Genomic DNA, 17429 nt, shown 5'->3' with positions numbered 1-17429 from the left:
GCCTAGGCACGGGTGTTTGTCTGTTCACGATCTGCAGGGCGCTCAAATTTGACTCCTGTCTAAATGAACAAAACGGCGAAACAAGAAATGCTTGTATGCCTGAATAAAGTTCCACCTAGTTCCCGGGCAATGTGACCTAAATCTCTTGTTTAAAAGTTCTACCAGTAGCCGTAATCAACTCCTGGTTCTACGCCTAAAATTTTCCCGCCGGAGAAGGATTCTTGATTTCACGCTCAAAAAAAAAAAAAAAAATAGTAATAAAATAAAATATAGGATCCTCGTCCATCACAGGTAACACCTCGCCCAAACCCCACTCCCTGATAGTTTACCGGTACTCATTTATTCTCCTGGGAGGAGAGAGACAATGTACGACTTACGCCTTGGCCAAAAACCAAGACCGCACCATCGATCAAGAGTCCAACGAGCTACCATTTGTTCGCGGTACCTCGTGTAATATGTAATCACAAATGGTGTTTTTTTTTTTACAGCCGTTTTCGCTTGGAATAGGGTGTAGGTTTTGTTGGGGTCAGGAAAGGTGGGGGTGAATTATAAATTTTTACAATGCTCCAAAAATGTACAGTTTACGATTAATCTTGTGGGATTGGCTCCAATTTGCCTCTGTATGTAACGAACAAAATAAAACAAATCAAATTTAACAGTAAATGAATAAAGAAACCAAGCCAAATCAATCAATCAATCAATCAATCAATCAATCAATCAATCAATCAATCGTCGAGATAAATCACTTTGTTTGTTAGTCAACCACCTTTAATTTAACGAACTAAGCTACAGTAACATGACCGGCTGGCAGTATAATTACGTCCGCGGGAAGCTAACTGTTGGTGGCGGAGCGGCTACGAGAGACGTATTCTATCGTGGCTTACGATACTCGTAGCGGTTCTGCGACCAAAAGCTCATGCCAACACATACTGCCAGCTACGCAGTCGAGAGCTAAGCTTAATACAACATATATTTTTTTGAACAATCATTTTATTTCAGCTACAATACAAAAGACGCAATACAATGTGATACAAAAGCCCGAGCAAATTCTTTAAGTAAATAACCTTACAAAAAAAAAAAAAAATACTATTTAATTTGAGACCCTTCGTGTACAGCGCCACTGGGTGATCTAAATAAAATAAATAAAATGTGCCAAATTTTATTTACTTCTGTGATCTTATCACAGCTTTATTCCAGCATTAACTTGGCTACACTTCATTTATAACTCTAAAGTACTGTCTGTCTTCCAAAGGAAACCTCTTAACAATCTTTCTATTAAGTTGATTCTCTGGCAGGCCAAGCGTTAGTTTGGCGTTGAAGACATTGTACAGTTTGGTTTATTTCGAGCAAATCTACTACGGTTCTAAAGCTTTAAGAAATGCAAAAACGTTTGTTCTCAAAAGTTTTGAGTTCCCTATAATTTAAGTCAACGAGAACTTTTCACTGACACCATTCAGTTTTCAGCAATCTGACTGGTCGAGTAGCATTCCATAACAAGGTGTTGTTTAGCGGGAAAACGAACAAGGCTTTGTTCTGATCTTTTTTCCCAGTGGCAGATAGATAAAATAAACGACGAACGCTTGACGGAGGTCAAAAAAACCTCCGAAAAACCTCGTTTAGCCAGCCAATCACGACCAAATCTTAAGCCCCAACCGTGATGAGCATCTAAATTCTCCCTACAATATCCTTTCCTGATCAAACATACAGCTCATGGGAATAAAGAAAATTGTCAACAAAGATAAAATACCTTGATGTTGAAACAAAATCTCCCAACTACCACCATAAGCAATATATGGAGAGGAATAATGAGAATATGCGTGTTGATAATAGGGCTTACTGAAAGGTTTACTCGTCAAGACTACACTTTGGAGCTGTAAAATAAACTAATGTAGCAAGCCTATTTTTTTTTAGCAAAGCGGACAATTACATTTACAAACATTTACATTTACACGCATTGTAGTAAAAGAAAACCTGGCCTTTCAGTCCTTACTGTATTATTTGCAAAGAATGCCTGACAATGAGGTGAAAATTCCAAAACAATTGTGATGAACGGCAAAATCAATCTTGGATATTCTTCCGGTTGGTTTCAGAAGGCGTGTTAATCCTGTGGTTTGGTCTTTGCCAAAGTGAAAGTGTTGTTTCTCTAGAGTAGAAATCTAGCTTCACATTGCATTCTCTGACCCAGATGCATGTGTGTAATCCAGGGTTTATTATAAGCATTCGCTTCTCAGCCCAATAGGCCCCCTTTGCAGAGTTCAAGGTGTCTTTTTATGAAAAGGTGCCAAAGATGTTTCAACTTCTCATACACAACATAGGAATTAATGATAGATTGGTGGTTCAAAATTCTGAATATTTTGAGACACGGATCTTTTTATAAGATGCTTTGATAACAGGTTGTGCATTTGTAGCAAAGCATCTAAAGGTGCGTAGCGCAAATAGATTCAAATATAATCATGTTCATAAAAAGATCTTCAATTAATGAATCTATAGTCGTAAAAGGAACGCAGCTTTCCTTGCTGAAATTTTGCGCAGCACGTTTGAGATACTAGTGCATATTTTTAGCGCAAACATATCTTAATTTGCGATGCTCTCGCAATCTCGCAGTCTAGAAAACACCTTGGTGAATTACATGGATAACAGTTAAACACTAGGACAACCTAAGAAACTCCTGGTGGCACATCTGTGATTAACAACCGTCACAACTCAGGGTGATTAGAAGTACCCAGAGACCATGTTACATGGTGGCAGAAGTGGGTTGTGCACTACTTGTGAAGACTTTCCGTTTTCCTGGTTGCAGTAAATTTGAACTAAAGGTACCAAATTAAAATTCCAGTTAAAATTGTCCCATTGATTCTTGATGGCATTTTACAGTAAAAGAAGGAAAGGCCATGTTTTTCTTTCAATCTAATTCATTGGGTGAACAGGCCCATCTATGAAGGGATAATCGAGAAACTCAATATAGCAGAGCTCTGGGTTCTGACAGGGAGCATTGTCAAGCTCAAACACGACCACCTTGCTGGGCTCATCCCCAGAGTTGAGGAGATTGGCTGGAACATAGAGCCGTATCTGGGGTCCAACGACTGGCCAGTATCGACCCAGGTTGAATCCATTGATATAGACCTGACCCTGTTGAATAACCAGATTTCAAGAAGGTGACCACTTTGGCAATGTAGAGAGTAGTATATGAGACACATAATGGTTAATAAAAAATATTTAGCAAAATTGCAATGGCAGTAATAGTGGTAGTCTGATTTTCCTAAACACCGACTTTAGTTATTTGGCACACTACTATCTTCAGCATCTGTAAATTAAATCCTATGATGTTACAATTCACATGTAAGCTACATGCTGTTTATTATGCGGTACAAGGTGGTTCTCGCTTTTGAGTCGCGGATGAAATCCTAGAGTGTGACCATTCATAATAAAAGCTACATGCACTGAGCAATACTCTACAGTGTTGCTGTTTTTTTATCTTCTCGCTTTTGAGTCCGGATGAAATCCTAAAGTGTGACCATTCATGTTAAAGCTACTTAGCAGTAAATTCCTGCAGTGCTGTTTACTATGATGTATAAAGTGATTCTAACTGTTGAGTCTGTGGATAAAGTCCTAAAGTGTGATTATTCAAATGAAAGCTACTGAGCAGTACGTCCCTGTGGTGCTGTTTATTATGCTGTAAAAACTGGTTCTACCTTTTGAGTCTGTGAATGAAATCCTAAAGTGTGACTGTTCATATTAAACCTGCCGAGCAGTACATCCTTGTGGTACTGTTTATTATCTTGCACAAGATGGTTCTAACTTTTGAGTTCGTGAATGAGAGTCTTAAGATGACTATTCAAATGACAGCTCTTCAACAGTAATTGCCAGCAGCTTTGCACTGTTTGATTTTATGAATTTAACAAACTTAAGCAACATGGACGACCACTGCAACTGCATATGCAAATTGATTATTAAAGAAAGAAAGCCTGAAAACAACTAAGCTTGCACAAGATTCACACCCATGACTTCTGTGACACCAGTGCAGAACTTTCTCTACCAACTGACCTACAAAGGCAATTGGGAGTTGGCCACATCAGAAGCTTATGACAAAATGCAGTTTGGATCTTTTGGGAGCATAATGGTCAGAGGTTGATGATTAATGCAGAACAGGGCCTAGCCTCCTTTGCAGAGGTTCTTTAAACTGATCACACATTCTTCCCCTGGCCCAAAGAGCTTCTGTGTAGGAGACTAAGCAGTGACTACCAGTAATTCAGCTACGAAATGAAGACACTTTCCAAGGTTTTCTCACCTTAAACCAGCTTGGAAAACCAACAAAAGTGTCCCTTGGTACTCCGTCTGGTGTTGGGGGAATATCGCCAGTGTAGAATGTTGGAATTAGAGTGCTCTCTTCACTGCCAACATTATGTAAAGGCTCTTTCACGTCCTCTAAAGATGTTATATCATCAAACTCCATGGGATAAATCATCCAGTTGCTAAGCACAACTTTGTTCAGGGTCACATCTCCAACGATCCCCTTGGGATCTTGCAAGAGAGGACCATGGTTAATTCGCCCCATGTTTTCCACTAAAATGTCCAGGGTTGCTCCTGGGGTAACTTTGATGCTGGCAGTTGTTTTTCCACCGACACGAATCAGTGTTGCCTGGCGAACCTAAAAAAAAAAAAAAAAAAATAGAATGAGAATGATGTATTATTCAGTGAGTAACAGCTATTCTCGGAAAAAAACGAAATCCAAGTGCTCCTATTAGGAGTTGAACCCAAGACCTCCCAATTACTAGTTCAGATCCTCTCTTACTGAGCTACAGGAGAATTGTAAGAGCTTGGCCATTAAACTAGGTTCATAAAAAAAATATTCTGGCTTTGACTACAACTTGCGGTTGATATGATCCAAGAATGCTAAAAGAAGAACCTGTGACGAGTGAACTTTTAATTTTATTTTGAATGAATGGTAATAATCTTTACTAAAACTAAGTTGAATGCTGTTCAACTTTTTACGTTTACGCACGCCGCTCATACATCGCTTCTTATTTTATTTACGTACGTAAGCCAGCTAAATTCACGTCTGTACGCACGTAAAATTTACGCGACAGTGTAAATCCACCTTTACTCAATATTGATTCGCTCTGATGAAGGGTCACTCTAGAAATATCAGCTCTTTAATCTCTTTATTGTGGCTTATTGCCTTAACTCTGTCGATAAAACTAAATATTCATTTGTTTCCTTAGAAACTAATTAACAATTAGATTATGAGCTCAAGATTTCTATCGCGTGATAGCTGATGAGGGCGCAGCCCGAATCAGCTATCACGCATAGAAATCGAGAGCGAATAATCTAATTGTTTTAGTATAAATCTACTAGTCGTTCAAAACTAAACAAGTAAATTATCTATATCCTCATCGCAGACACTTCGAAAACATGACGAAGCGGCCGCCATTTTGTTGAAAACCTCTACTCACTATCTATCACAGAATAGATAGCGAGTAGCGTAGCCAATCAGAGAACGGCATTCGTGATAGCTCTAGTAGATTTATACTAATCTCCTTTATGTGTAGTTTCTCTATTGCTTTCCCAGAAGTCCTTGTCTGTGATGATGAATGATGTTTCCAGAAAATGCAAATGGATTGGCCTGGTAGAATGTTCACAGTTGCCTAATTTTCTGTAGGATTTTTAAGATTTGTATGCTTCTATCAAACTCCCACAATCTTTGTTTGTTAAGGTGAGCGCAACCTGGGGAGAGTGCCTAAACTACCGAGGGGCCCCTAGTCAGGGTACATTGAGTGGTGGAGGAGGAGTGAGACATGCGACAGTGAGAAGCTGTTACAGTCTCCCTATTTTTCCTGCCACCTCCCCACTTCTGCTCCCCTCAGCAGTTTAGACACTTTCCCCAGGTTGCGCTCGCCTTTACAAACCAAGATGGTGGGAGTGAGATTGAAGCATATGAGTGTTGAAAATCCTACGGAAAAATAGGGGACTGTGAACACTGAACAGTCTACTTTCCTGGATATCTGGACATTTGTGGTAACTATAAATAACATGTAAGTTCAAAATCACAAACAATATTATTGTTACTACTGCAAATTTGGTGAGAAAAAAGTGGGCTCATTTTTGGTTGCAACAGGTTAAATAACAATAATTTACACAAACCTTGTCAACAAAAACAATGCCTCTGTCAGCCAGTCCTGGGATACTGATGTTTGCTGTAGGTCCTGGCACTGAAGATGGTATCTTCACACGATAAAGCATAAAACCAAAATTCTGGTCAACTTGTTCCATGGTGAGGGTTGTGTTAGATGTGACAGCTACTGGAGCAATCTGGGGCAAGACATCGTAAAACGAACCAATCTGCAATGGAACAAATTTACATGTACATTGGAGTAAAGCATAGCCTGTGAACAGGCTCCCAAGTGGGATATAGAGCGAAGAGAAAAATCGAGCTTGGAGAAAGGGGAGAAAGAAAGGGAGGGAGCCTGTGGACACTCTTTTGATGCCGCCATTCTGCCCCCTTGCAAATAATCTGTGAGTAATGTGTCAGCACTGGGAAATTAGATTGAGTTGGAATATCAATAACATTATTCAATGGGGAAATGCAACGAGAACGAGAGTGCATTAGTTTGTTGATCCTTAGAAAAATTCTTGAATTTGCCTAAATGCAAAACAGCGCTGGTAGTTTTTGTTTTCAACCCTTTAAGGAACAAGGTATTGCTTGTTACTCCTGGGCAACAAAAGGTCCACGCAGTACGATTGCTCACTGACGTAGAACCTTTAGCGAAGCCTTCTTTATCTCCAGTGCCACTGGAAAACACTATGAGGCCTAAGTTACACAGCTCCTCAACCTTGTCCTTCATTATCGGCACCAGAGGCGTGACAGTTACAACCACAAAATGTTCTTAATTCCACATTTCTTTTAAATGTAGTACACCCAAGAAAGCACCTGGAATATCAAACTCTTACCAAAACCAGTTGGTAAAAACTCCAAAAAACATCTTGATTTTTAGCCACAGATTGTAGGCAAACCTGTTCTTTTTTAAACACAAGGATATGAGGAAAAGATTCACCTGTAACTACAAGCTTCACAAATTGTGCAAATTTACACCTCCTGTTCCCTGTCCCCATATCTCCTAGTTCCATTCCTGTCCCTTTCCCTCCTGTTCCCTGTCCCCTTCTCCCCTGGTTCCTGTCCCCTTCTCTTCTGTTCCCTGTCCCCTTCTCTCCAGGTTCCCATCCCCTTCCCTCCTGTAACCTGTCCCCTTCTTGCTTGCTCCTGTCCCTTTCTTTCCTTTTTTCTGCCTCTTATCTCCTGGTACTTACCACCATCTGAACAGGTTACTGCATCCTTCTCTCCTGATTCCTGTCCAATTCTGACATGGTACCTACCCCCTCATCTCCTGGTTCCTACCCTTTCCTCTACTGGTTTCCTCCTCTCCACAGTATCTGTCCCCCTCTCTCACATTTCAGTTGACCCTCAACGTCCATGCTCCACCAACTGAAAGGTGACTTTACTTCTAAGCCATTTGCTAAAAATAGCATGATTAAGTTAGTCACATCAAGAATTACCTTAGTCATCAGAACTTTTCCATAAGCATAAGTCTGTGGAGCAGGTGGAGGGGGGACTTTTGGGATGGGAGCATATTTGGCAATCACATCCATGATTGCATAGTACTTTGGTCTGTAGTCTCCTCCTTCTGTCAAAGGGGAATCATAGTCATAGGTTGTGGGTTGCGGGTCAAATGACTCTGTTTTTGTGCCAGCATTTGCTCCTGAGGAAAAATCAAACAATAACAAGCAATTACAAATAGTAACTGTATATTTCTGGGATGCAGAGGATGACTCAATACTTAAGAATGTAAAGAAACATTTTTCACTATTAACCCATTGACCCCTCAAACGCCCGTAACCGCCCGTGCGCCGGCAACCCCCGAATTTCCTGAAACGCCCGAGACCGCCCGTCCAAAATGGCGGCTGGTTTTTCGCCTCTCTACCTCCCCCTGGTGGCTTTTTCGTTATTTTGTTGTCATGGAGATCAAAAGAGATGGTTAACCAATCAAATGCCATCTTCTGCGCATTTTTTGACAGGTCATGTCAAGCACCACAAGGTCAGTAAAAAAATAAATTTTTTTCGTCGCGCGAGGCAATTGAAATTTACAAGACAATGGCGAATGCGTTAGAAAATGAGCGGCGCTTTTTGGGGACTTGGGGGATGAAGAAAGCTTTGATGGGTTTATGGAGGAAGGATCTAGTAGTGACGATAATTCGGATTTAGATTTCGAGGGCCTAGACGCTGAAGAAGACGAAGAAGATGCTCCTGATCAAGAAGAAGCCCAAGTTCTACAGCCAAGCCATTGACAGACGACGAAGAAGAAGAAGCGAGATGGACGGCTCACCTCTCAGATGTTCAAGTTCCTCCGTTCGTGGCAGCTTCTGGTCCTAATGTAGCCTTAGATAATCCTTCCGAATTAGATGTCTTTTTGAATTTTTTAGGAGATGGTTTGTGGGATAGAGTTGTAGAGGAAAGTAATCGCTACACGCAGCAAAAGTTAGGCGATCGATTTGCTAGTTTTCATCAAATCACGCGCGCGGAATGAAAGGCTTTTATCGGGATAAATTTGATCATGGGGATAAATCGCCTCCCAAATTACGCTTTATTTTGGTCTAACGATTATTTTTTGGCATCCAGGGTATCAAAAGGGTAATGACTAAGAACAGGTTTGAGGAAACAAGTCAATATTTGCATTTTAACGATTCAACTAAGGAGCCCGCTCGCGGTGCTGACAATTTCGATCGCCTTTTCAAAGTCAGCTAAGCGCCGCAAGATTGAAAATTTGTCGGTCGCCCCAGAAAATATTGGGAAGCATTTTATTGTTAAAATTGAAGGTAGGAAGAAAGTTTGTGGGCATTGTAAGAGGGTGGGTAGGAAAACAAGTGGGGGGCGTTCAGTAGAGACACACTTTTCAGTGTTTACAATGTAGTGTAGCGCTTTGCAAAACTTGCTTTCTTGACCACGCGGCTTGAAATTGCATTCTTTATAACCCGAGTCCCTATCTTCGACGCAGCGATCTATGAACTATCGGTGAGTTTCAAATGTATATATGATCATGATTTCATTGCATTTTGGCCTAATCAATATTTGAGATCTTTTCTTGGTAAATAACCTTTGGCCGCTAATAGTGACACGTTTCACTAGTTTGCAATTCGCTGCGAATTCTTTTTCAATGATGCGTAGAATATAGTATTTTGAATCTCATTTTGGATTGGACCGGTCACACAATTTTGGCCTTTATTTGGCACGATTTTAGTTTTTATTTAGCGTCTTTTGTCACATTTTGGCTGCCGAATTCTTTATCTTGTAATTAAAACTTGTTTGGAATCTCCACTTGCTTGTTTTGTCGTTCCTTGCGCTGCGTGAGTTTTTGTTTGCGATGCGATGCGTTTGTACTTTGCTTTTCACGAAGAGTTTTCGTGCGGCTCGAGCCATTCTCTCCTTCTCTTATCCTTGCCTGCCTTTAAATGGCCTTGAATCTGTAAGAAAACTTCAATAAATACTGTTAAAATTCATATTTGATGTATACAACAGTGATTTTACCCATTTTCGGTTCTTGACATGACCTGTCTTGACAGTTTTATGCGGCCGCTAATTATTCATATTTGGAGCTCGCCGCGCGTAAAACACAAAAAAAATTAATTTGATTTGTGCTTTTCTCCCTGTCCTATATGTCCATGCATCATACGATAAAATTTTTACACTTTCCGGCAGCAGAATTCCTCCTCTTTCGGGTGAGCTTTGCTTTGAAACCTGACCCCGTCTATAGTGCTACTGCGCATATGGTTTATTTCAAGCGTTTGGATCACGCAGTCTTTACTCCAAACTTTCTAGGAAATTAGCATAATGTCACGCGTCACACTCTCAGGGGGCAATGGGTTAAGGACGATGTCTCCTAATAAAGAAGTGTTTTTGTGTGGTTTATGACAAAAAGGGAAAGCAGATCTTAGCAAGGGCTATTGAAATCCAAAAAGAAAATTGGGGTAACTACGCATTTTTTAGGGGTAATTAAGCAGCAATTATTCTAAAAAAAACAGTAAAATACAAAGCAACGTATGGCACTTTTTTCCGAATTGAAGCTTTATTATCCCTGAAAAATACATGTTACCTCAAATTTTCTTTTTGGATACCAAGAGCACTTGCTAAGTTCTGTTTTCTCCGCATAGCTTTAAAGCAAGTTAATATATCCCTGTATTGGTAGGCACCACCCATAGGAAACCCGAGTATCTTGAGATGCGCTCAGTAGCAAAAGTAGGCACGATCCTTAAATGGATGAAAAACAACTTAGTTGGTGTTGAACAACTATCATAGAGTAGACTGCATATCATTCAACTGTAGCATGTGCAAAGCGATTTTTTTAACTCACTCATTTACTGGTGCTAATTTTCAAAGTAGTTTCAATAACCAGAATAATTGTCTGGAATCACTTTCATATCTTGCATGTAAAGGATTGAAGAATTTCAAAGTAAAGTATACATAAATATCACATACCATTCCAGAAGCCAAAGTCGGTGCCACCTTCAAACATATCCATATTAACTGAGGCATTCATCGCTAGAAGCTTGTCCAGATACGTTGCAACCTCCTCAATTGTCCTTGTTACATGTTTAGTCCCCCAATGATCTATTCCTCCTGTGTAAAACTCGACGTCTACCAAAGGTCCATTGGGTTGGTGCTTACGCAAGGTGTTGAAGGCACCAACAGGATCGATACCTGGGTGAAAAATGATTTCACTGATTAACCAAATCTTACCAAATACCTGTTCCAGGAGGAGAATGGTTCCATATCCATTAGCGACCTAATACACTTGATGAGCAAATAGTGGTAACACTGAAACTTGATTAAACAGACCTTGATTATTGATACTTTTTTCAGTAGTCACGAGGCTTGTTTCTTTGACGCCTCAATAACTTACCAGGCACGCACAAGTCTTATCCTAGAGGATAATTATGTGAACGTTTTACAGTTAGAGCCCCCTCCCCCTCACTTACTCATGGCTCTGACTATAATAAAGGACTCTGAATTATGTTATGAGTATTCCAACTTCTGGCATACAATGTAAGATGCCACTTAGAGAAGTATATTTGTGGTTCCCTTTCTAGCCAGTAGCTAAAGCTTTCTACAGGACAATTTTGTGTGACTGACCTTTTTACAGTTAGGACCCCCTCCCCCTCATTTACTTGAGGCTCTGACTATTATAAAGAACTCTGAAGTGAGTTATGAGTATTCCAATGTGACAGTCATCTATAGTGATCGACCTTTACATTTTAGTAGTAAATTAGATAAATTTTTAATAGCAAATGCTTTGAAGTCATTTTAAATACCTTTAATATCGTAGATAAACAAAGAAACAATACAATGATGTCTTCACTCAGTTGAAGGAGTGCTCAATGCAAAACCATGCAGAGCGAAATATAAATATAAATTTAAGATAGAAAGTGTACCACAGTTACTCGAGTTTCATGCACTAAGCGATCATCAGACTGTCATCATGATGATCATCAGATCATTACTGTCTGATGATCGCTTAGTGCGTGAAACTCGAGTAACTGTGGTACACTTTCTATCTTAATTAAATTTGTATTTATAATATCGTAGATACATTGTTATTTTAGTTGTAATTTCTGTTTATCATCAGTTGTTATTAACTAGTTCTAGTTAGTTAACAGGTGAAGAGCCATGTACAATGGATACACTGTTAATAAACCATTATCATTATTATTGTTGTTATAAAAGAATTTTCTGTACCTGGTCCAAAGTCAAGAGTAGCCAAAAGTTCCGGAAGTGTGCCGCATTCAAGGTAATGATCATAGGGTGGGTCGACAGTGGTCAGAACCACATCATTTCCAAGGTACTTTCGGAATGTTCCCGTCAGGTGAGTCATGTAAACATGATCGCAAGTGATGTACATTCCATACTCATTCTCTACCTGGAATAATGACCAAAAAAAAAAGCAATTTTACAATAAAGACATCAAACATCAACACGTATAATCCCTTTGCTGCTCGCCATTTGTCTCATGGTATTCTGCTGGGAGAATTTGTTTAAAGGACTGTGCCTCGTAATAGAGTAATTTGCACCGTTGATGACTATGTAAGAGAAGCAAATCTTTGCCAGGACTGTTGAAATCTTAAAAGAGAAATGTGGGCAACTGCACATTTTTCAGGCATAATTTAGCAACAATTTTCAAAAAGCATTAAAATAAATAACAATGTATCACATTTTTTCCATTTTTTTCCTCTGGAAAATAATTTTTTTTTGGATTTCAAAAGCCCTTGTTACAGTAAGACCTTCTTTTCACGCACAGTCATAAACCATACAAAAACATCTTTGAATTACATGTAGTAGGCATCTCACTTACAAAATTACTGGTTCTCGGACAACCCCGAGATGCGCAGAATGCATACGCAGTAGTAAAAGGATGCACCGTTCCTTAAAACATCAAGGCATTTTATCCTTGCTGATCAGTTTCCTTATTCTCATGACTGACATGTTTCATCAAATGGTGATAATGTAGGAGAAAATAGTTACTGGTCACTTGATTGCTTGTACTAAAATGTGAACTCATGTCCAATGAGAATTTTTGTTTTTAGTGCGGCAAAAAAACACCTAATGTCTTGCTACTTGGGTACCTACAAGAATGATGTTTAGAACTAATACTTTGTTGTTTGTTTAATACTAGTCTTTTATTTCATCACTGAAGTTGATTAATTTTCAGTCAGTGTTTTGATCAGACCAGCAACCAAGCACTGGCAAAATATAAGTGTTTACTGGAATATATAAATACAAAAAAGAAAAGAAAGGAATAAAGAAGGAAAAAAAAACCTATATATGAGTTCTGTTCCAGAGAAAAAAAGTACTAACTAAAGAAAAACATATATTGCTAGTGAACTAGTTAGGATTATTTTGTACATACAGTATTACTGCATGAACTAAGATAAAGTGATTGTAATAAAGAGGTGTCTGTAAGAAGAAGTTCTCGTCAATTTATACCTGCATAGCAATGATGGGTCCTCCATTGGCATACAAAAGTGGTTTCATTTTTGGGAGCAAGACACCCATAAAGCGGTCAACTGTAGCAATATAATCTGTACAAAGCGAATGATCACAGAGTGTATAATTATTTTAGTAATGCATGGAAATGTTTTAAGTGAGTAGCACAAACTCCAGAAGAAATAGTTACTTCTGGAGTTTGAGCCACTCACTTAAAAGTATCCATGTCAGAGTTGTCATCACAGTGCGATGCACCTTACCATGGCCACCCAACAATTTTTTTTACAAGTTAGCCAATCAGGGTACGCGAATTTGATTAACGATCACACTTCCTTGCCTACAGGCAAGTGATGAAACAACAAATTATTGAAAACATGTCTCGCGAATTTGATTAACGATCACACTTCCTTGCCTACAGGCAAGTGACGAAACAACAAATTATTGAAAACGTGTCTTTTTGTATTTTATGGCTAACTTGTAAAAACATTTTGTTGGGTGGCCACAGTAAGGCGCCTTGCACTGTGGGGGGCGTAACCTATTATACCTGTTACGGCTGAATACCATTGAAAGGACAATGACATTACGGGTGATCCTGAGTTTACTCAGGAAGCCACAAGATTGTTAGGGATGTGAAGGTAGTTATGTCCAGGATTGAAAGCTGTCACACAAATTTGCTATATTTGCAATTTGTGTTAACAAATTTTGCTATTTATTTGTGGTTGAAGGTAAAATCCTTGTCACTTTTAATAAAGTTTTATTTCTATGATATTTTTGGCAGTTTTGGTATGGAAAATTTAGCAAAAGTTATGAGGTTTTTGCCTTCAAAAGGAAATAAATATTGTCAACAAAAATGTTTTGGACAGTTTTCACTCCTGCATGGACACACTGTAACATGTGCTCATAAAACGCAGTGCAGTTTAGGAATTACAGAAATATTATATGCAGACTAAAATTTCAACAAAAAAACAACAGCCACAACAAAATTAGATGTTCTGCGGAGAGAACATTATGGAGGGATGACCACAACAAAGAATGTATTAATACTTACTTGGGTCCTTTGATGATCTCAGCGTGAGTGTTGTGTAGTTCTTGAGCATCCATGCAGGAAAGCCGCCCTGAAAAACAACAAAACTATTAACCCACTTACCCGGGCCACTTACTACCTAGCAACTGGCAACCAATAACTAACTGGAATGTCTTCCCAAATTGTCTCAGGCATTCCCAACATTTCCCCCTTGAACAACCACAGAAAACATACAAAGTCAACTAATAGTTTTCATGCATAATTTTGAGTTCAGTTAGCATTTCCTGTATGATGGTTAATTCTGCTTGTACATTCTTGGTGTACAACTGTACCAGATTTCAGTGGTCTAACTACCAAAAATAAAGATGCTTGGAAAATGGTTGTGGTAATTATTTAAAAAAAAAAACCTAAATGTAGTGTAATGGATGTAACATCTTTTTGCTCAGGAAGGATGAGTTTTCTCTCTTTGGTTCTCTGTTGTCTATAGACCTTTAAATATGGGTAATTTTAGTTGCAAAAACAGTTTTTCTGTATTACAAAAATTATTGTCCCGAAAATGTACAAACAGCTCCAAGCCTACGTGCTCTACTGAACACTGAAAGTTTAAGCCACTGTATTAAAATATATTCAGCCCATTAATTTTGGTAAAACTAAAAGTTTGCAGATGTAAAGAGAACCAAGTTCAATTTAGCCAACACAGCAAATAAACGTACAAGTTTTGTAGCACACTTGTCTAATGAATAACACAATATGGAGACAAACATTCAACTTACAAAATCCCACTCAGCACAGATGAAAGGACCTGTGTAAATACAGTGTAAAGTAGTACATGTAAGGTTTTAATCAATGAGTCAACACCTACACAAGAATATGTACATTATGCATTGTTTCAGACCTTTACAACCAAAATGGCCTCAGAACCACCAGAACCTTTGAGATCCAAAATAATAACACAAATGCAAGACAGCATTTTGAGTTAAATAATTTAAATTATTACTAGTAATATTTAACTGCTTCTCAAGACTTAACTTTCTTGCAGATACATGTACAATAAATAAATGTACCTGCTAACTACAGATTGAATGACTTTGCAAAGAACCATCAATAAAAATATGTATGGTAATACTGATAATGAGCAAATAACTTTATAAACGTGTCGATGTTGTATAGCTGAGGGAAGAATTCCCCTTTACAATCATTGTGGACACCTAAACATTACCGGTGTATTAAGGTTCCTCGTAGTTGACTACAGGCACCTAAAATACTAACGTTTGAAATGTTACCTACAATTCTCTCATTGCTATATACAGATATCCTAAACCTAAAAATTTGAGAGTTTTGAGGTGCCGAGTCATGCATTTGATCAGTAAACTACTTCCTTTGGGAGTGAGAGTTTTTCTTTTTTCCTTTGTGAGGTAACACAGATTCTGGGGAGCTGGGGATCGAACAGCGTCAATTTTTCACTCTCGCCTAAGGCTTAATTTTTGGCGCCTTAAATTATGATCTTTTTAATAGAAATTGCTCTGCTTCATCTGCTTGTGCTCTGTATAATGATGCACCTATCGAAGATGCCAAACACTATTTTTTGTTTTGCCCGCGTTTTGCTGCTCTGCGTGAAATACTGTTTGCTTCCGTTACACGCTTGTTGGGAGATAGATGGCTTTCCGCGTCTGATTAATTGACTGTGTAAACAGCATTAGCTCTCGTGACGAGCACTTTTTTCTGCTCTTAGAGTAAATTTCGAGACAAAATATTGTTAAAATAATATAAAAAAAACACGGATTCACCTGGTCTAACAATCACTAACAACCCTTCCTCCGCTGCCATCTCAACAAATGCTACCACATCATTTTCACCAGTGAAGTTATAGACTCCTGGCTTGGCCTCGTGTCTGTTCCATGCAACGTACCTGTAAAAACATTTTCATTTTAGGGACAATGCCTGTGGCTTGGTGCAAGAGGGGTGTAATAACCCCAAAGTTATTAGACAAGTACAATCTTTCCACAAGAACTACAGATTTTAAGTGTTCATAGTCTATTTTACCCGGCCTTTGAGTTGAAGCAAGGCTAGCACTGGATCGATCTGGAGTTGATTATGTTTTAATAGAAACTCCCACTGCTTTTCATATTAAAATCATGTCATTCTTATGCTTATTAGTCTTCATTTATTTTTTGTTTGAAAAATACTGAGGTTTGTATCAAAATAAAGTTAACCCTAGGCTCTCTTAAGATCTCTTAAAACTCAGACGGCAGGTCACCAAACAAACAAAAATAAAATGGGAAAGTTCCAGAAAATATCCATACCTCCCCTACTGAGGGTTACTGGAAATACTGAGGGGTAGGGGGGTTCCAAAGTTATAAACTTTCAAAGGGGATGAGGGCAACACTTCGGAGTATCTTTCAAGGTGTTCTCAATGTCATATGGTCAAACTCCCAAACAAGGCTTCAGTTACACCTTGGCAACACCCGTCTGACTGCTTTGGGGTTCTCAAAAAGCGCGTGAAGACGAGGTGACAAAGTGAGCGTGCAAATCTAAGAAAATTGAAATTTATTCGCTTGTAGCTGAATAAACCAACAAGAACACAAGGCGTGGAAGAGATATACACTTATATAATGAGCTTAGAACTTGTTAAGAAGCTTTAAAGTTCCTTTCTTGTTTGTTGGCTCGCACAGTATTTCAATGTTCACAAACATGACTTGACATGAGCGCATGCCGGGTCAAAACAATAACACATCGTGCTTGTACATCACATGACCGCTTCCTTTCATTAGCATATTTTTTGCAAGATATTCGCTTCAGTTTTCATTAAAACTCCTAAAAGTTTTTAAAAACACTCAAATTATGCTATTAAGAAAACTTAAGCGTTAGTTTGGCAGCAGCATTCTTCACCCAGAATCATTCAGAGAACTTTTCTACTCACGTTGTCAAGGTATTCAGACCACCAGCCCTCATCTTTTTCAGTCTATCCCGCCAGTAAAACCTTGGAACACGAAAATAATCAAAACTACCAGAGATGAACTGGAATGGCTGGCCATCCTTGAGAAAAACATTGTTCTTCCTGTCTACCACGAATGAACGCGACGAAGAGAAGGGAATGATCGACAAAACAACGACGATTGCGAAGCACAACCACGCACCCGAGCAGCCAGCCATGTTCTTTGATGCGGAAGCGCCTTGTCACGTGAAAATAATGTGACTTGCTAATTCCAAGTTTGTGCGCGGGGCCCTGGAAAGGAGCACTTTTTTTTCCCCTGGTCACTGGCTTGTCACTCTGCTTCTCCCTCTTTTTGATATTTTTTCAATCTGTAAATCAATGAGTTATTTCGTTTTGTATAATCTGGGTGAACGGAATGAGATTAACTCAGCAGCCTAAAAATATTT

At 38.9% G+C, this 17429-nt stretch overlaps 1 protein-coding gene across 1 annotated transcript; it reads right to left on the bottom strand.

The window, feature by feature from the left end:
* Positions 1–970: 970 nt before the first annotated feature.
* On the bottom strand, positions 971–17228 carry LOC146460231 (beta-galactosidase-like). The gene is made up of 11 exons (XM_085088499.1): positions 16969–17228; positions 15836–15957; positions 14822–14850; positions 14073–14139; positions 13025–13119; positions 11780–11960; positions 10523–10744; positions 7549–7751; positions 6139–6336; positions 4286–4645; positions 971–3126 (listed from the first exon to the last, which is right to left on the bottom strand). Exons 1-11 carry the CDS (start codon positions 17199–17201, stop codon positions 2905–2907), a joined length of 1932 nt encoding a protein of 643 aa, XP_084944625.1. The 5' UTR covers positions 17202–17228; the 3' UTR covers positions 971–2904.
* Between the last annotated feature and the right edge of the window lie 201 nt (positions 17229–17429).

Source organism: Pavona decussata, unplaced genomic scaffold (assembly GCF_977016875.1).
Source record: "Pavona decussata unplaced genomic scaffold, jaPavDecu1.1 SCAFFOLD_214, whole genome shotgun sequence".
In the NCBI taxonomy this organism is placed as follows: Eukaryota; Metazoa; Cnidaria; class Anthozoa; order Scleractinia; family Agariciidae; genus Pavona; species Pavona decussata.
Note: the sequence above shows the minus strand (reverse complement) of the source record. Positions and strands in the feature narration are given on the sequence as shown.

Coding starts and splice junctions, on each gene's coding strand:
- LOC146460231 (XM_085088499.1), bottom strand. CDS start 17,201: ATGGCTGGCTGCTCGGGTGCGTGGTTGTGCTTCGCAATCGTCGTTGTT. Junction 6,337..7,548: donor GAAAAGTTCTGATGACTAAG/GTAATTCTTGAT, acceptor GTTCCATTGCAG/ATTGGTTCGTTTTACGATGT. Junction 3,127..4,285: donor GTTTTCCAAGCTGGTTTAAG/GTGAGAAAACCT, acceptor GTTATTCAACAG/GGTCAGGTCTATATCAATGG.